At 40.0% G+C, this 20,206-nt stretch overlaps 2 protein-coding genes across 14 annotated transcripts in view; one reads left to right on the top strand and one right to left on the bottom strand.

Annotated features, from left to right (window-relative positions):
• Positions 1-173: 173 nt before the first annotated feature.
• LZIC (leucine zipper and CTNNBIP1 domain containing) lies at positions 174-18,325 on the bottom strand. 8 transcript variants are annotated; one of them, XR_013993864.1, is made up of 8 exons: positions 17,919-18,003; positions 14,475-14,583; positions 13,341-13,476; positions 12,897-12,995; positions 11,531-11,626; positions 11,298-11,379; positions 10,637-10,816; positions 174-1,102 (listed from the first exon to the last, which is right to left on the bottom strand). XR_013993864.1 is itself a non-coding variant. In XM_081057391.1 (8 exons), the coding sequence occupies exons 3-8, from the start codon at positions 14,573-14,575 to the stop codon at positions 10,758-10,760; spliced, it is 573 nt and encodes a 190-aa protein (XP_080913517.1). In that variant the 5' UTR covers positions 14,576-14,600; positions 17,498-17,660; positions 18,282-18,325; the 3' UTR covers positions 7,845-10,757. The 8 variants fall into 8 exon arrangements, 7 of the variants coding, with proteins under 7 accessions (XP_080913517.1, XP_080913513.1, XP_080913514.1 ...); XM_081057391.1 differs by lacking the exons at positions 174-1,102; positions 17,919-18,003 and adding exons at positions 17,498-17,660; positions 18,282-18,325 and having other exon boundaries at positions 7,845-10,816; positions 14,475-14,600; XM_081057387.1 differs by lacking the exons at positions 174-1,102; positions 17,919-18,003 and adding exons at positions 17,498-17,660; positions 18,282-18,323 and having other exon boundaries at positions 7,845-10,816.
• NMNAT1 (nicotinamide nucleotide adenylyltransferase 1) overlaps positions 18,177-20,206 on the top strand; it is a 25,971-nt gene continuing 23,941 nt past the window's right edge. Inside the window, exons 1-2 of one of the 6 annotated variants that reach the window (XM_081057381.1) lie at positions 18,177-18,441; positions 19,178-19,303. In XM_081057381.1, the coding sequence (XP_080913507.1) occupies positions 19,289-19,303 (15 nt within the window). In that variant the 5' untranslated portion in view covers positions 18,177-18,441; positions 19,178-19,288. Of the gene's footprint in view, positions 18,643-19,177; positions 19,304-20,206 lie in introns of all 6 variants that reach the window. The other 5 variants (XM_081057383.1, XM_081057386.1, XM_081057384.1 and 2 more) reach the window with 5 other exon arrangements.

Raw genomic sequence — 20,206 nt, 5'->3', positions numbered from 1 at the left:
GCTTATGGAAAGCTTATACAAAGAGGAGAGGCATGGTGCAAACATCCTGGGATCCAAGATTACTCACTCTTCTCCCACACCCTGAATAACAGATAGTAATGATTATAAATTATTTAAGCAAAGAACATGAGAGCCAACACAGGCGGGAAAAAAAAAGGGGAAACTGCACATGAAGATTCTCTGTTGAAATCATTTTAATTAGCACAAGCTATAGAGCCAGGGGAAATAGAGCAAGATACTTAACAGCTAAACATTTTTGAAAAATTCTCTACCACTTTTTCACCTTAGAAAAGACAACCTAGGTTATATTTGTATACATCACTGACAACCCGGAATATGAAAATGAAATAGTTTCCATAGGTTCCCTTCTGTGATGGCGTGTGAGGGGCAGGAGGGTGTTAAGAGAAGACTCAGTCAGGTCTTCACAGGTTCCAGTAAACCCTGAGACTGTGAGTCCCAAATCTCCCCTTGGGAAGCGTCTTAATCATTTTCACACAGTAAGGACATTGAAACTAGAGTTGCAACTCCATCCATCCTGATTTTCTTTGTACTTTGTACTGAAACCATGAAATTTTTCACTTCAAATTTCAAACATTGTCATTCATGGTTAGGTTTTACTTTTTCTCTGCATCTATCATAATACCTAGATTGGTTTCTTCCTACTAGGTAAGCTATAACACTCTTTAAAAAGTTAAGAACCCCCAAGGGCATAGTTTTGACCTTATTTTCAAATTCTTGGACTATCTTCACTTGTTTGAAACTTACTGGTAGCCGTCCACCCACCCAACCTTTCCACGTCGCCAGTCCTTCTTCTCTTATAATCATAGTTTTCATTTCTAATTCAGTACCATTTAAAAATCTAACTCATTATTATTATAACCTGGCTCTGTGACTCACAAGAGACCGTGTTTCCTTTGCAGGCATCTTTTTCTGAGTGGTCCAATATTCACACTACCTTCCACCAGGTTCTTACAGGACCTTTCAACTGAACTAATTCAGATCTTCATCAACATCACACGTCACTTCTGTTCCAGCAGTCTGTGTAGTCAATCACTCATTCAAAAAGTATTTATTGAGTACTTCCCAGGTTCGTGTCACCGTGCTAGGCAAGGGGTAAAAGCAGCAAATCAGTCACATATTGTGCTTGTCCTCATGGTAGGTAAGACAGACACCAATGAGTTACAGAACTGAATAATTCATGGCACTGTAGTTACATGCTAAAAACTGAAATAAAACAGGCAGTAAGATCGTATAATTGGGAATCTAACCTTGCATTAGAGTCAAGGGGTGCTTCCTTGGGAAAGTAACATTTAGGCTTACACTTGAGATGTAAGTACTGTGTTTTCCTGAAAATAAGACCTAGCTGGACAATCAGTTCTATACGTCTTTTGGAGCAAAAATTAATGTAAGACCCAGTCTTAATACATTACAGCTGATTGTCCGGCTAGGTCTTATTTTCGGGGAAACACATTAGTAGTTAACCAGCAAAGAGTAGAGAAGAGGCCAGTACACATTGGCTCCATAAAAAGGCCACGTGGGGGCTGACCGGGTATCACAGGCAGTTGGAGCTCCTTGCTCCTAAAGCCAAAGGCTGCTGGTTTGCTTCCCACATGGGCCAGTGGGCTCTCAACCACAAGATTGCGGGTTCAACTCCTGGAGTCCCAAGGGATGGTGGGCAGTGCCCCTGCAACTAAGATTGAACACGGCACCTTGAGCTGAGCTGCCGCTGAGCTCCCGGATGGCTCAGTTGGTTGGAGCGCGTCCTCTCAACCACAAGGTTGCCGGTTTGACTCCCTCCAAGGGATGGTGGGCTGCACCCCTGCAACTAACAACGGCAACTGGACCTGGAGCTCCACAACTAAGACCGAAAGGACAACAACTTGACTTGGAAAAAGTCCTGGAAGTACACACTGTTCCCCTGCCCCAATAAAGTCTTTAAAAGAAAAAGAAAAAAAATTACAAAAGAAAATATTAAAAAAAAAAAAAAGGTCACGAGGAGGAATGAGAGCAAGAGATCACACAACTGAGCAAGAAGACCAGAGGGCTAGAGTGTAGGGCTGGGGAAGGAGCCCCAGTGAGGCTGGCAGAGGCCAGGCCCAGATCATACAGGGCTTCACAGATCATGCCAAACATGTGGTCTTTATTCCACAAGTGATGAGAACTATTGAAAGATTCAATCAAGGATGTGACATGGTTGACTCTGTATTTAAACATATGAGTATGATTATGGCTTTAGCATAGAGAACCAACTACAATGGAACTATATTAGTCAGCTATTGCTGCATGACAAACCACCTCAAAACTCGGTGGCTTACACAGCATTCGTTTTTTGCTCAGGGGTCTGCAAATCACCTTCGGGCCGTGAGTTGACTATGTCGGGTTGGGCTGGGATCAGCAGAGAGTAGCTAAAGATTGGGATTGGACATGTGCCTGCTCCACATGTCTCCTCATTCTCCTTAGACTAGAGGCCACACAAGGAATATTCCCCTTACGATGAATGGCAGAAGAGCAAGAGCCACAAGCCAACTGCAGAAGCACACTGGAAACCTCTCCAGGAGTCCCCATAAACACTCCATTGACCAAATCCAGTCTCACGGCCAGGCCCGAAACAGTGGCATAAGGAAGTATATTCCATCTGAAGGGAGGGAGGTATGAATCAGTTTTTGTTAACACTCGAGTATATCAAAGCAGCTATGACCCAGGTATTTTCCATTCTGATGGAAACTAAATAAATGGTAGAGTCTAGTCTCATCCTAAGCCACCTTGCTTGAGCTTCCAAACTGCTTTAATTTTCCCAAAGCCTTAACGGATAGGGTATAAAGCTTAGAACTACTTTGATCATTTATGGAACAGTTTCGGGTCCTTGACCTCAAGTTTTTCACTGAATCTATGGATGCAGTATATGTATGATTTATAGGTGGTCAGAAGCATATGCTGTAAAGATGAATGGTTTTACAAGTTTTCAGAAACAAATTGATCCCTTTTTGCACTTATTTCTATGTAAACATGAAGTGAGTTCTTCCTGCCAGGGCTGGCTCCAGCTTGCCCAGAAATGCTCACTCTTCTGCCAGTTGCTCCAAGGCTACTAATTCTACAATGGATTCCAAATGGGAAGGAGAGAAAGGCATAGTAGGTACTCAATTTATGTGGATGGGTGTGGCACATGGCTATGTACTCTCATCAGTTTTTAGACATAATTTATTATTTTTTGCATTTTTTCTTTTTTAAAAATAATTTATTTGAGGGGAAGAAGAAATCTGTTTTTTTCCCAAAGTCCTGATTTCTTATCTCACATTCTCGGGCTCAGTTTTAACTGGGGTTCATCCTTTTCTCACATTCTTGCAGTCAGGCATACATTCACAGCAATAGTCCTGGGTCTTTAAGAAGCAGCTGCTCTTGCTGTGGACACTGGTATTTTTGTATGTATATATATATTCTCTTAAATTTTTTATTGGGGAATATTGGGGAGCACTGCGTTTTTACAGGATCCATCAGCTCCAAGTTAAGTCGTGTGTTTTTTTCCAATCAGTTGTGGAGTGCGCAGCTCAGCTCCAAGTCAAGTCGTTTTCAATCTAATTGTGGAGGGCGCAGCTCACTGGCCCACTGTGGGAATCGAACCCACGACCTAGGTATTTTGAGCACTGTGATCTAACCAACTGAGCCAACTGGCTGGCTGCCCGCACATTGGTATTTTTGGTGGGGGGTGAGGCTGAGGGGAGAGCTCAGGTAACCTGGGAGCAGCCCTGGAGAGTGAAAGTGAACTATTTTTAGCTGAATTCAAGTGGAAGCAATTCACTTAAAGAATCCAAAGGCTTTACCAATACATATTTCAGGCTAACTTTAATGAGTAGACTGAAATCGCTCCAGGCTCCAGGGGGTAGACCAACCTATTGAGAACCTCTCCTGGAAGATAAAAAGGCGCTTCTTTAGCTTGGATTATGAAGTCCTGTCAGCTTCTTTCGTGCCCCTAGCACAGGGCTCAGCATGGGAGCATTTCTGCTCATCTTACTAATTGGTGGCTAAATACAGACAGGAAAGAAAGGGACATTTATTTCACCAATAAGTAGAACAGCTCTTTTAGGAAAGAGCAGAAGACAGGCTCACAAAGAGGGAGTCCTCAAGAAAGCACACAGGTGACTTTTTTTTTTTTTTTTAAAGTTTTATTGGGGAATATTGAGGAACAGTGTGTTTCTCTAGGGCCCATCAGTTCCAAGTTGTTGTCCTTCAGTCTAGTTGTGGAGGGCACAGCTCTCTGGCCCATGTGGGAATTGAACCAGCAACCCCGTTGTTCAGAGTTCGAACTCTAACCAACTGAGCCATCTGGCCACCCCCACAGGTGACTTTTTAACTTCTTAAAACAACGTTGAGCAGGCAATTTCCACTTAATTTCTTTTCAGAGTAGGAGACACATAGAAACAGCATGCTAAAGGGGCTACAGTGTCTGGAAAGGATAAAGGAACTAGTTTTAATTTGCCTTCCCTTTCTGCTGCTAATGACACCCTGCTGAGATAGACTATAATATTAATGCACAAATCTCTACAAACCAAGTGACTTTTTTTTTCATTGGGATGTTTTGGGTTATTATAAGATCGCTTTAGCACAACTTACCTCATTAAAAGAAAAATATAACAAAAATTAATTTGTCTCACCTCGAAGAAAGGAAAAGACAGGAGTAACAGGATTGTGGTCTTTTTCCCACATTAATTTTATTTTATGATCTTAATTTCCTATTACTGCAAGTACCTAGAATATGAATACGTATAAGCTTCCTTTAGTCAAACCAGACACAATGCCTCCACTTTACTTAGTATTCTTGAAATGTAGATTTTAAGATTTTAAATAATTTTAATGAAAGTAGTAGTATTTAGCTTTTATACAGTTCCTTATACTGTAGTTTCAAAGCAATTTATACAGTTAATAACCATTCTTAACAAAATATCAACATGAATATTTGGAAGGCGACTTGACAAAATGGGATAAAAATTAAGTGTAAGACTGGCAGAAGTACAACTACAAATGAAATGACAGGGTTCAAGACATTCTACCCCAAAATAGGGCACCTTGGCATACTGAATATTTTAAGCTGAAAGAATTTGAGAAATGGCAGGTGCAGGAAGGACTCTCTGACCTTCCCCTGAAGCAGGTCATAAAACCCTCATGAGAGGTGCTCTCCCTATACCTCGGGGAAAGGAGTATCCTTATCTCCCTCCCAAAGATGAGGGACATGGAGAAGAATTTGAACAAACAGATCTTGCTAAGTTTCCCTCAGTTTACTACCCTTAGCTTGCCTTTGTCCGATCGTATCTTTCCATGACTTTCCACTCTTCATCAAACCTAGCATAAAAACACTCAGGTTTAATTGTTTCTCTGGGTTTTCATTTCCTTACAAAGGCTTCCATGTCACATAAAACTTATATTAAATAAATTTGTATGCTTTTCTCTTGTTAATCTGTCTCTTATTACAGGGGTCCCAGTTAAGAACATAAAAGGGTAGAGGAAAACTATTTTTCCTCCCCTAAAAGAGTATTGCAACTTCTTCTCCATTTAATATTCTCCAAAACAACTAATAACACAAGTATTTTAATGAGATATGCATTTACAAGATTGGTTAAAAGATGAGATTAAAAATTATAGATGAAAGAGATCACTTAGATCAAATTGTATAGATCAGGATTATTTCCAAAGGTAATATTCTTTATAATATACAGATACACATTTGAAATAAGGGTCCTAGGGACTCATCTAGTATGCTAGAATAACAGGTTTATTTTATCGTTAGGTCTATTTAAAACACAATTTTATCACTGTAAAATAAACCTCTTGATGATGCAGTCTAGCTAAACCTCTATTAATTACATAAACATTTAAGAGTCTTATTTTAAAAAGGACTCCATCCAATATCCATTTTAGAAAATGTAACAAAAAGAGCCAAGTGATATGCCTGGCAGATATCAGCACTCATGAAAGAATAAGTGCCATAATCAGAAGTGGTAGTAGATAGATACTTCCTTTGCTCCCACACAGTCATTAAGATTTTTCCAAAACATGTTTTCTTCTCCAATTTCAAGACAATCCCCACCAAGGAAAAGTGCATTTTAAGTTTTTCAAACCAAAAGGGCCTAGTATATACAATCTGTCCAGTGCTTTGATTATAACAAAATTAACCTGGCACAAGTAACCTCCCATCCTGGCAGGAGCAGCACTGTGGGAGGTCGTAAGTGCCTTGTGGGAGCCACCTAAGTGCTACTGGTCCAGTCAGAAGAGGCATGCATGAATGAGTACAAGCTCACAAGTTAAAGACACAGCCCACATTTTCCTTTCTAAGAATGCTAGGTGGATTTAGGTACGTCTATATATACTCCTTTACTCATGATATGTTCTTGCAGAGGAAAAAAACCACTCATACTTCTGGAAGACAGGATGAAAAGAAATGCTACAAGGCTAAGGGCAAGGGACTGAGAGTTCCTCTGTTTGCTCCAAAAGTACAAATGCTCCTTTCCTGAGTAAAGATGAAACAAAATATTTAAATAAATGAGGATAAGCTCAGAGCTTTATAAACCAAATCTAAGGTATAATTTACCAAGACCTGGAATAAAATTGATGTAAAATTTGAGATGCTAACAAAGTTTTTTTTTTTTTTATTAAAAAAGATTAAGTAGTAAAAGTACCACATTTTTTAAGATAATGGTCAAATCAGTGTTAAGGCAATCAGTTATAATCCAATAAGGCCAAATATATGCTTTTGCCTAAATTACCTATCTCTGATTATTACTGGGGTAAGTGCTTCGGTTTTCAACTTGACCTGCTTTCTGAGTGCTGGGGGAATAATACCAGGCGCAAAGGAACCAGGTTTACACACAAGCCAAAAAAATCCCAACCCCCAAAACCATTAATCTCAAAAAACTGCCCCATGTAATATGACAACTGAGTAGTAACAAAAAAAGTACTTGATCTACCAAGACATTTTAGTATAAATAGACATGATTAAGATAACTTAATCTTTTAAACCATGTATTGAAATTATAACTATAACACAAAATCAGAGGTTCTTGTGGGAACCAAGAATTCATGGTCACAGCTGCCAAAAGCTGGGGGCAGAGGATGTGTGGCTGATGCAGCATCTTAGAAAGAACGCTTACCAGCATTATCTTCCTCTTTTCTAACTCAAAACGAAAGTGGTGGCTCTCCTTGATTTCCATTATAGGAAATTTTTTACTTAGTTATTTTTAATTATAGTCCATCGTCTGAGGCTGTAAGGAATGTGATCATCCCCAAGCAAGACAAGCATCAGGAAGCTTCCAACTGACAGCCTCACACCTCTTCCCCTTCCTGGTCCTCCGCTTGCAACAGCATGGACTGTCCATGTGAACTCGCGAGAATGCTGCTGACCCACCCCTTGTGTTGGAGGCCGTTTCAGCACTAGAGTCTTTCCACTTGGCTGTTAGCGTGAGCAGGGAGAGGGATTTCAAAAAGAAATGAGTTAGGATGTCAAAAGGCCGTATTCTAGTGGAATATACAGAAAAGCCTTTTTTTCTCCCAACTTAATGAAAATATTAAATGCTAGTTAATCCAGTTTCTAAATCTTTTTAATTCCAGGGCCAGACAGACTGGAAGCAATTACGGCTTGTTCCGGGGTCTGTGGGAATGCTGACAGTTTTAATTTACATATTAATGCTGGAAAACAATTTGAGAGGCAAAGAAGAGCATTCTTTGGCCTTAATAATGAATAGGATAAGAAAAAAATGGACTGGAAAGTGGTTGAAAAGCTCTAGGCAAAATGGTCTGGTTTATTTTTTCTGTAATAATTTCAAACTATCCACTGTAATAAGATACCATTCCAGTGGTGGATTTGCAGTCTTTTATTTTGCCTAAGATGACCATTCTTTGGCTGTCTTCAATAAAAGGCTTCACAATGCAAGTTAACAATCCATCTGTCCCAACTCCAACTCTTTCCTCGGTACAACTCATTCTATTTCTTGGTGTCTTCCCCCACCACCCACCTAGAATACTTATCTTACCACTCACAGCATAAAACAGAACATTGAAACATAGGAACTGTTTTAAATTATTAGACTTCATTATACAGCCCAGTTGGACATTTGCTTATAGGAATTTACTTCTGCTTCAACCAGTTCTTTGAAAAAAGCAGGAATCCTTTTCATTAAAATATTAGCTTGACCCAAGGATGTAAAAAGGTTAGCTGCTTCAGCATTAGTTATTGCAGTCTGAGACCTCCCAAGAAGTCTACAAAAACCCAGAAGATTAAATATAGCAAAATATGAACAGGGAACATAGTTTGCAAGTCATTTAATAACTATAGCTGTATAGAATTTTCAGATTATCAACTTTTTAGTTTTCTGAAATACCAAATTTGTGAAACAAAATATATCCTATGGCTCTTGAAAGAACTGTTAAATGGTGGATTAGCTCCAATGCAAAACTTCCTTCTGTAGAAGGAAGAGAGGGGAATGCATAATAATCCTAGGTGGTAGGTATTATCCCCACTGAACAGAAGAGGAGGCTCAAAAAGATTAAGGAACCTACCAAAGGTCACATGGCCATGATTGGCAGTTTCTCACGAGGCACTGCAAATGTGACCACTTATAGAGGAAGATTAATTTTAAACCAAGTACTAGTCATTACTTACAAAATGAGTACATTAATGTGGTTAATGACAAAATATTTCACTGACGTTGAGCTTATAGAAAGTTCAAGGGAAACCAAAATTAAGGACTCCAGATTCATCTAGGCCCCTTTCATATACAAAATATACCTAATTTTCCTCAACCTACTACTGGAGGGGGAGGGAGAAACTTGCTATGGTTTAAAAAAAACAAAACAAAACACAGCAATTCCATTCCTAGGTATACATCCAAAAGAATTAAAAACAGTTATTTAAACAAATACTTATACACAAATGTCCACAGCAGCATTATTTGCAATAGCCAAAAAGGAAATAAAAAATCCCAAATGTTCAAGAGATAAATGGAAAAACACAATACAGCATCCAAGGACTATTTTCATCCATGGGAAGGGTGAAGTACGGATACACGCCACAATGCGGATTAGCCTCTAAAATGCTACGCCGAGCGAAAGGGGCCAGACATAAAAGGTCACATACTGTATGATTCCATTTATATGAAATAACCAGAATAGGTAACTCTATAGAGACAGACAGTAAATTAGGGCTGGGAGGAAGAGGGTACCAAGAGTGACTGCTTAATAGACACGGGGTCTCCTTTGGGGGTGATGAAAATGTTTTGGAACTAGATAGAGGTGGTGGTTGCACAACACTGTGAATGTACTAAATGCCACTGAATTGTCCACTTTAAAATGGTGTATTTTGTGTTATAGGAATCTCACCTTGATTAAAAAAACAACCACAAAAAATCCCCAGAATAATGAAATAATGATGATTGACCATAAAGCCCTAGAAGAATAGCAGGTAAGTTGCTTTTTCTTGTTTTTTTTCTTTTTTTTTTACAATTTCAGTGAGTTTTTTACTGTCATAAACCAATATGTAAAAAATTGCCCATTAAAAATTCCAAATAAGGCATTAACGTAGCTGAGGTCCCCTAATTTGCCCAGTTGGCAGAGCACCTATTTGAGTTTACAGTATACGTGAAGCTTTAAAAATGTCTTTAATTTGTATAAAGTGCAAAGAAAAAGAATACTGAGAAATACATGAAAGAATATAAAGTAGCCAGAGTCTAGAAAGAAGCTAACATACATGCATACGGGGAAATCTATATATTTGAGCATCCAGAGAAATGTAAACACTCAGGAGAGAAACTTGCTTTTCCTCATAACTTATTTTGTGTTTCTCCAAAAACTGAAGAGTAAATAGTAATTTACAGTCACCACCCTCCAGGTTGCAGCAAAGAAGTCACACACAGGGAGGGCCTCTAGCAGCCACTTCCAATTGCTTCCCCGGTGAAACAACACAGGAGGTTAAGTTACTTCAGGAGACTCTCAACAGGGCTCCCATTGTTCCCAGCTCAAAACTCAGAGACACAATGGGCCCCATTCATTCTGAGAGCTTACAGGCTGGGGAATGGTCCCTTAGTGACAACTTTTTGTTGGTACATGGAATTTTTATAAACATGGGCTTGCACAAATATGTGTTAATTATTTTTAAAGAACAGCACAGAGTAAAAAAAATAAAAATTCAATGGACACTAAACCGAGAGTCCGGACACCCAAGCCTTATCCCCAACACTGTCTCTGATGTGACTTTAAGCAAGTCACTTGCTCTTTCTGAGCCTCAGTTTCCTTGTCTGTAAAATGAAAATGATTTCTAAGATCACTTAGAACTCTAAAATTTTATGAACACAGATGAGGTCTATTAATGTTGCTACACTATTCACTCCAATAAGTGGGCATAAATTACGAGCAGAAAAGAACCATGACTTCACATCTTTTCATTTACTATCAGCACTTGAAAACAAAGAGCCTTAATAAAAAGTCAGAGAAACTGTTTTCAGATCTCTCTCTTACACAGACAAACCGTTAATGAATCAGGCTCAGTGAGTCCCTGTATCCCAAGTCCAGGACCACTCAGGCAGACAGACCATCACACAAAGCACAATGATGAATGGCATAAAGAGAAGCCACGAGTATGTTTTTCATTAATAACCTTTTCTTAGGTGATTAGTGCACTTCAAGAATCTCTCAATTTCTTTGCAATGACTCAAAATTCCCAGCAGAAAGACGCCATTTACAAGAATATGATCACTGTCCCAAGCTTCCACACCATGTCATTTCTTAGCTTTTTCAACCTCAAAACTTGCCAAAGCAAGAACTTTGTCTCCAGAGCCTAAGGAGAAAGACACATAATAAAAGAAAAGGTCATTTCAAACACATTTACAGTTCCAGGTAAAGAGGGGAAAACCTATCATATAGATATAGAAATAGAAAATAAGCTTCTATTATCAGCGCATTACCCCAAATTTTCCCAAGGCCATCCCCATTTCCTTCCTTCTGCACAAACAACTCAGCTACACAGGCTCATTTATTGGTTACAAATGTTTACTCTAGCTGTATGAAATAAAATACATAAAAATTTAGTTTATGTTCATATTCACATGTAGCTGACAAATATTTTTAAAACACTAGTCTATATGACTTTTTAAAATTAAAAAGTACCGGAAAACAAATCCAACAACAGGATTTATAAAGAATACAGTTCCGATTTTACTTCTAAACTCAAGAAAAGGCCATCCTGTTATCTCACCACGCTACCCGTCAATCGGGAGCGGTAATTCATAGCCAACTTTCAGAAATATGAGGATACTCACCAAGGTCTGTGGAGACTTTCTCAAACTGGCTAAGGATAGCACCTGCGTTTGCTGACAGGAAGGCCTCATCATCTGCAGTCAGCTAAACAAAACAAAGTCCAGTAGAGTAGGTTCAAATCACGACAAGTAGTTCCAGGAACCACTGTTAAGAATGTCTCAGGACCACAAACCAAGAAGTTCTGTACCAAATACTTCACACTTTTTTAATACTATGTTATATTAAATATGGGTACCTTCTCTCCAAGTTTCCTGAGAGCTGTTAGTATCTCCACTTTCTGTTGAGTGTACAGGTCTCTTTCCAGCTTTCCTACCATGAGATCTCTATCCATCTACAATGGATGAACACAAAGCATATGATATTTAAGTTAAAAACACTGAGTATAAAATCCAGCTTCTTAGATTTACTTCTTTAAAAAAAGATCCTCTAGCTGATGGATATTATAAAGAACTGCAGAAACAATTCAAGGCAAACATGACAGAAAAGCTGTTACACAGTTCTAATACATCTCAAAGCTATCATAACCACTGTCTGAGTTATAAACTCTACCAAGGAATTAGTAGATAAATAGAGGAGCCATCCTCTAAGAATTCATTTCATTAAATTGAAGTGTGGTCTAGGCTTGAATGAGATAACTGGTATCAGATCTCCCGGAACTTTGGTTAAATACGTACTACCTTTAACACCAGAAGCACTGATTGTATACACTAGGCACTGGTACTCTTCTATGTGTTTTACATACGATACATGTTACACATAATATGTGCTCTACTTCTTACTTCATTTACTCCTCGTCACAACGATAAGAGGTAGAACTATCATTGTCACCTTTTTGCAGGTAGGGAAACTAAGGCACAAAGAGGTTGAATAACATAACTTCCCCAAGATCACGTATTTACCTCCATATGGAGCAGGGATACAAATTCAGCCAGTCTGACCCAAGTCCATGCCCTTAACCACTATGCTATTGAATTACCAGGGGTTGCAAATAACTACGAATGCCTTAATTACATTCAAGTCTATATACAGACTTCCTGAAGTATCAGGTTTATAAAAATGTTTGAAATTCTTAGATGAGAAAAGCCACACATGCATAAAGCAATGCTGCTAAATAAATTCTAGATGGGATTTCAACTTAGGGATTCGAAAATAAATGGTAAAAACCTTAAAGCTGGAGCCCCAGTAGAAGCAGTCAGTAGCAATTTAAACTGTTTAAACCTCTACATTTGTTATCAACAATAATTGCTCAAAGGGCTAATTTTGACCAATTTTTAATGAACAGATTATTTTTTAGAGCAGTTTTAGATTCACAGTAAATTCAACAAAAGGTGTAAGAGATTTCCCACATGCGCCTTGCCCCCACTCATGCATGGCCTCTCCATTATAAACATGCCTCATCAGATGGTACATTTGTTACAACTGATGAACCGAAACTGACACGTCATTATCACCCAAAGTCCATAGTTTACATCAGGGTTTACTCTTGGTGTTGGACATTCTCAACTGACCAATTTTTAAACTTCAGAATAACATAATGAGCAAATTCTTGGGCTGAGAAAAAAAATACACACAGCAACTGGATCCATTTAAAGAAACTTTACCTCTGCTAACCTTGTCCGAAGCTGACCTGGCTGTTTCTTTGCGAACAATCTGATGACCTCGGGGGTTTTAAAGGCCTGGCTGATAGCTGCCTGGATAGCCTAGAAATAGAAGAAAGTGAAAACTAATCGAAATATTCCAATGAATCAGATATTGCAATAACTGATTGATGGGTCTTCAATTACTAATAGGTCTCTGTTCATCATAGTTACAATTCTAGTTTCCATTTGCTATTTCTGTGCATGTCACTGGACTCAAACATATAACTAAATAAAGGTCTGGAAGCATATGCTGTTTTATCCATAAGTAGACACTCATCTAGTAGTTAAATGCAAAAAAAGGTGTACATTTTCTAGCTTAAGCTTACCAAAAATAAATAAATAAATAAATAAATAAATAAATAAATAAAAAATAACCTGTCACCAATGTAAGTAAATTATGCTTACCAGTTGCATTCCACTTAGTTCATCTACCAAAGTCATATTTCCAGACATTATTTTCTTCAGTGAATCATTAAATTCACTTAGTTGCTCCAGAGTTTCCTTTTTGGTTTCTTCATATTCATCTGTATCAAGTTCCTCTCTGAAGTACAGTGGAATGTAGAAAAATATAGGGTTCCAAGTGAAAAAAGTTTAGTATTTGTACACTAAGACTTCTGATACACTTATTTACAAAAAATATCTTGGATGTGTTCAGATGGTAGTAGTACGGGCATTTTTCTGCATTGTGGTTACTCTGATACTTCAACATTTTTATTTCATCAAAATGAGGCACGCTTAACAAACTACATAATAACTTCCTTTTAAGCAGTCTGTGAATCAGTGGTATAACCTTGGGCAAGATACTTAACGTAGCCAAGCCTCAGTTTCATGTATAAACTGCAGATGATAGTACTTATCCTATAGGGTTGCTCTGAGCATTACATGAAATATGGAAAGTGCTTGGCATATAATGGGTACTTGATGAATAGCTGTTATTATTATATCATTAAAGGTAGGTAACATTTTGTGCACCTTGAAATACAACAGCAATGCAGTACTTGTCATCTGAGTTAGAGGCTATTTTTATTCACCCATCAAACAGGCCATTTATTAAAAATTTACTACAAATGACTACAGCTAACATTTATCGAGCACTTACTCTGGGCCAAGCATTGCGTTGACCCCTTCATTTGTAATCTGTACCAAGGTTGTTTTTAAAAAAAAAAAAAAAAAAAGGCAATGAACAGTGTTGGTCCTTTGAGCAGGAAAAGCTGACAACACACCAGAAGTTCTAGCAGTACCTTCTCAGCTTGATACAAGGCAGGTTTATTTTAAATACTGAAGACAAGGTAGGTGTTATAATTTCCACTGCACATGTGAGGGGGTTAATTAGTTTGCCCAAGTTCATACTCACTTAGTAGTTAAATCCCAGTCTTTCTGGCTCCAAAGCCTGCACTAAGTTTATTTCTATGACAAAGCACTGTGAAGAATGGTACAGTGGAAAGCAGAATCACACAGGTGTCTGCACCCATGGAGTTTATAATCTAGCTGCAGAAAAAAAGCCATTTTACAGCATAGCAGCATACAATTGTAGATTACCTGCATTCCTCCAGATCTTGTAATTGCTGCATTAGTCTATCCAACTGTTCTTCTAAATTCTGCTTTAATTTGCTTGTCTCTGTCTTTCCTCTGGAAGCCATTTTAATCTCTAAGTAGAACAACAAACTCACATAACAGTATATATTTGGTTATTTGAAATGATTCAACATACCAGTAAAATTTAAAATAGGCTATACTCTTTCTGAGCTACAGGTGTGGGAAAGATAGTTGCGCAAAGAAAATCTCAATTTACACGTAAAAGTTTAAACTCAGTAGTAACACTCCAAAAAAATGCCTGGCAGTCTTCTTAATTGACTTGAAAAATTAATTAGAAGTCTTTACTATTGGTCTACCTTACTTTAAACATATTTGATACACGAAAATACAGATTCATAAGGAAACAGATCAGGTGTGACTTTGCTTTACACAGATTTGTTACAACATTCTTTTTCATTCTAGTAAGTATGCTCTAGGACTCCGGCTAGTCTTATGTGCATTTAACTAATGCCTCGTGGGCATGAACAACTTTTGATATGAATTTCTTCTTTGGAAATGTGCTCATTTTTCTGTTGCATTATCTCCCCCTTACTCATTTCTATAACATGGAAATGATGACTTTGTAATTATGCTGTAAATACTATCTTGTCTCCTGACTTTAAATTCTATTTATGGTGTTTTTTGTCATGATAAATTATTATTTTTATTAGCCAATTCTGTCATCTCCTTTAAGTATTCTTAGTTTTGTGCCCCATTAAGGCAGGCCCGAACCATCTCAAGACTTAAAAAACATACTATTTTGTATTTGAAAACTTTAAGCCACTGCAACTATTTTTTGTTGATGCTGTGAAGTAGGGGACTTTTCTTTCAAATTAATAGTCAATTGCCCCAACACTATTTACTAGTCAGTAATTATTTATGCCACCTTTAATGCATTTAATACAAACAGACTGAAGTCTGTTTCATTGATAATATTCTGGTCCTAAGGCTTTACCTCACTATTTTAATTATTATAGCTTTAGAGCTGGTATATACTGATAAGAAGTTGTTTTTATTACTGTGGGTTTTTCCCCTCCAATAATTCTTGGTTATTCTTATGCATTTTTCTCCTCTAGATGAATTTAAGCATCAGTCTGTCAAGTTTCCTTTAAAATTCAATTGAAATTTTGACAGGGATTACATTAAAATTAGAGACTAATACGGAAAAAAATCTGTATCCTTGAAATTGAATCTTCCTATCAAGCAATAATATCTCTCCATTTATCTGAGTTTTCTTTTATGGTTTTTAAAAGGAAAAGTATTCTGTTTTTCACAAAGGCCTTGAACATTGGCTATTCTTAGCTATTTTTTTTTATATTGGGGATAGTGTTTTTGTTATTACAATTTCTGATTATTGCTGGTGTAGAGAAAAGCTGACTTTGGCTATTGATACTGTATGTATTTACCTTAACATTTATAGCATTTAAAACAAATGTTTTTCCACTTACAAAAATTAATCAAAATGTGTTTCCTGAAAGGAAATGTAAGTCTAATATTAAGTGTAACCATTCATCAAAATCTAAATCCTAAGGTAATTTATTAAAGCATTTAAAATTTTCCTACACATTATCATCATCAGATGATTTGATATGAAAATGTCAATGAATAGGATTTCTTACATTCTGTTCAAAATAGAATACAATCAATGAAAATCTATTCTTCCTACCGTATCTTTTAAAATTGGTTTTAATCATCTATAATCATTAATGATATGTAAACATAAACGAGTTACATTATTGCCAAAAGTGTAACTTACTACATACAGCTATATTTCAGGTATAACAGGTTCATGTATAATAGGTTAGTCAGAAGTGTAATTTATGATAGTTATGCTTCTTGTATAATTTCTCCTGGAAATACACATTTAAATTTTATTTTAAATCTGTTGAATTTTCCAGTAAAAGTTAAAGCAAACCCGAGATAAAACTGAAAGTGTCTTTTCAGAATTAATTCCTAAAGTCTAACAGCTGAACTACTTGCAGTTCCAAAACATGCCACGCACTTCTCATTTTTCTCTACCTATCAAGCCCAAGTCATTCATTCTGCAGAGTTTATCTCAAGTTTCACCTTCTCCATGATTTCCTTGGTTCACCATTGTCGTGCAGGGCGGCCTGCGGGGTCTCTGCTCCCGCTCCCCACATAAGAACGCAGGACACGGTGAAGCCAAAAAGGAACACCCACGGAGCCATAGGTAGGGGAGTCATACCACTATGGTCTCACTGGCGGCATCTGCCTCTCTGCAATCCGCTCTTGCCAGCCACCATATTCTTGCTAGGCCTCCATTTTTTGCTAGCGTAGCCACAGCAGTTATATTAGTGGCCAATGGCTCACTGGTTACAGCTGACGGCCGACTAGCCACAGCTGCTGGCCACCTGATCACAGTTGATGGTCATTTACTACCCGAGCCAGCACCTTTCCACGGGAGGCCGAGAGCCTGGAAACTGCTTTTTGGGGCTTTGTCCCCACAACCATCATCACTAGATTGCAAATTGAGAGCAGGGCTTTCTCTTTCTTTCCATATAAGGTACCAGCATCTAGCGCAATGCTGGGCACAGAAAGTATTGGATAAAAAACCTGGTAAATGAATAATGAAACTGATTGCTTCTCCCACTGCCTTTCACATCTCAACCTTTATTTAGCATTTGTTTCTGCATTGAATTATACGGGAGTTCATTACAGCCCGTTGTCCGTCTTCCTCTCTAGCCTGTGAACACTCGGAAAGCAGGAAATGAATCCGATGACCCTCAGCTCCCTCAGCACTTTCACACTGAATAGACATTCCATCGTTGGACGAAGTACACAAAGGCACAACAGACTTGATGGCGGTACAGCTTTCCCAAATCAATTTCAGGGACGAGGGAGGCCCTTGAGCAGCCTTCCCCTGATGCTACACTGAGCTTCACCCCCGCAGGCTGAACTCGCTGGCGCCACCTGGGATTCAGCAGAGGCGGCGCGTCCTTCACGGCCCCGGCCCCCAGGCTCCTCACCTGCCTCCCCGGAGCACCCGGAACTCGGCCCGGCGTTGACCGGTCTCCACCGGCACACGCCCCCAATTCGTGAAACCCCACGTGTCACAAACGTGAGGAAAGCGAGACGGCTCCGCCGAACCACACGAACCTCAAAGTTCAACGCACCCGGGCGCGGAGTTGGCTGGAAAAAGGAAAACCGTGAACCAGCAGCTGTATTCACTACCTATAATTGTGGCTGAAAGCGGCCCGGATACCTGCCACCCGAGCGGCGCACACCTGAAACACACCCCCCTCTCTCTCTCTCTCTCTAGGAAGACACCAAGGAGGCAGGTGGGGAAGGAGGGCGAGAAACCCGTTTTCTTTCTCGACTGCGCCTCTGGCAGCCTTTCTGACATTTTTCTTCCGAGGGCGAAAGTGTACCCGGGGGGAAACCCCGCACCTGCACGCGCCGCGAGGGAGGTTACCACCATCCAGAAGCTAAGGGCGGAGAGCACACCCTTTCCCGTCTGGAAGAGAGCAGCGTTTGGACCTCCACCGTCAGGAAGCCGTCACGGAGCAGCTCCGGCCACCGCCCCAAACCCCATCTCCCCGGGAGAAATTTGAAGCTCCCGCACTTGGGTCTTGAAGCGGCCGGGCTCGACTAGGCCCCGGGTGCCACCAGAGGTCGCCCTGCACCCGCCGCCCCCCCAAACTTTCCGGGTCCTCCCGTACCAGGACCTAGACAACTTGCTCAGAATCGCGGGGTTCCCTCCCAGCCTCGGTCCACCAGTCCCCAGAGTTCGGAGCCAGGGGCCCCGCCTACCTGCGGGTCCGGAGCTGGCGGACGCAATAATGTGGTGCATTTCCGCCGAACGCAGGCACTTCCGGCCTCCTGGAGCCAATGAGCGTGAGGCTGCGGGTGTTCCCCTCGCTGGCTTTCCGGCTGCGCGTAGGCTTCCGATCCAGTTGACCCTGAGAACGTGGTAAGTCTCCCTACCCGGACTCCTCGAGTCTGTGGGGGAGTCAGTCTGCCACCCCTTTTGGTCGCAAGCACAGGGGAGGCCGAGATGATGGGTCTTTGAAAGTCCAATACAGCGGCCTCCGAGTCAAGGTCATATTCGAGTTTGGGGCGAGAAGTCTTGCCCCTGTACTCTTTCGATCTCTTCGCGGAACCCCAAACCTCGGTAATTTTGCCTCTGGGCTTCGGAAGAGGTGACTTTAGTAAAAATAATAATAATTATTATTATTATAATAATAAAAAACATTTCCCCTGTAGAACAGGCTTCTTGAGCTTGGCAGAGCTGGTGGGAGGCGGAAGAGGAAGTCCTCCATTCTGCACTTTTTCCTCCGACATGACTCTTTCCAAATCGATAAAATACTAAACCCACGTGCTTGGAAGCGGTTTGACACGCGCCCCCTTTGAGAAGGAGGCGACCAGCCGCTGGGCCGCGCTTTTTAAAAAGTTACTCTGAAATTGGGTGGAACCCATTTCCTGGGGTTCCCGGCCCGTTTCCTCGAAGAGTCAGTAGCCCCCAAGGCAGCCTGAGGGTTTAGAACAACATCGTTTGAAGTGTTTTCTTTAAAACTAATTCTTTTTCAAGGGCCCAGAACACACTTCCGACTAAGAGTACTGTTGAACTCTGCCAGAATGAAGTGTTTCTGTCAGTCGTGTATAATTGTAAAATTCCTTACTTATGACCATCAGTTGTTGTCCTTCAGAGTTACAAGTTGGAGGTGAAGCCACCGTCCTCGCCCCGTTTAGAAAAGACTGCTGACGTCCGGGTTGGAATAGTCCCAGGAGCCTACACTGGAACACTTCAGAGTCACAGGATGCCCTTCGTAAAAGTAAGTGACGGCTATGTTAATGGGGTTATCTCTAATTTTGATATATGTGAATATGCGTGGACGTGTCGGCATTTTTAGTGACATGGACCTCGGCAGTGACCGATAGTTGGGGTCAGTGCCAAACAAAACAAAACTGGGAAATATACTTTCTTCTTTCACCATTTGAAGAACTTGACGAATAAACATTTGCTCACTGTGCACTTCCCTTAATTTTGACGGTGAGAATACAGTGTTCTATTCAGGCATGTGTTGGTTTTAGTGTGGGCAGCCTGGAAGCTGTGGAGGAAAGGCCTCACCACGTATGCATTGTATGTCCTTGCTTCTCCCTCAGTGACTTAACCTGAACCGACAGCCCTGTGCTGACGGTGTTGTTGTTTTTTTTAAACTTTTATTTATTTAAGTGTGTTTTTCCCGGACCCATCAGCTCCAAGTCAAGTAGTTGTTTCAATTGAGTGGAGGGCGCAGCTCACAGTGGCCCATGTGGGGATCAAACCGGCCACCTTGTTGTTAAGAGCATCGCGCTCTAACCAACTGAGCTAACTGGCTGCCCCACTGAGGGTATTTTTATATACCTGTGGGTTCTCGTTTAGAGTTAATGGATAATGAACAAGTATCCTTAGTGCGTAAGTCAGAGACATTGGTTTGAGTTCCAGTTCTCAAGCAAATGGGGTGTGGGGAAGGGAGAAAAGAGAAGAATTTGGAAAAAGGAATGATGTGTAAGGTAGGTAGTCCCAGGAGAGAGTACTGGGGAAAATAACCTCAGAACTGGGAGTCATAACTGAGACACCAGATACAGGAATACTTTGGAAATACCATGGAGATGAGCCTTAAGTGGCGAACAAGAAGTATGAGCCAAAGAATCTCTGAACAGATGGATCCCTTGTAAATGGCTACTAGAAGATA

Source organism: Rhinolophus hipposideros (assembly GCF_964194185.1).
Source record: "Rhinolophus hipposideros genome assembly, chromosome: 8".
Taxonomy (NCBI): domain Eukaryota; kingdom Metazoa; phylum Chordata; class Mammalia; order Chiroptera; family Rhinolophidae; genus Rhinolophus; species Rhinolophus hipposideros.
This window is presented reverse-complemented; position numbering and strand designations above follow the sequence as displayed.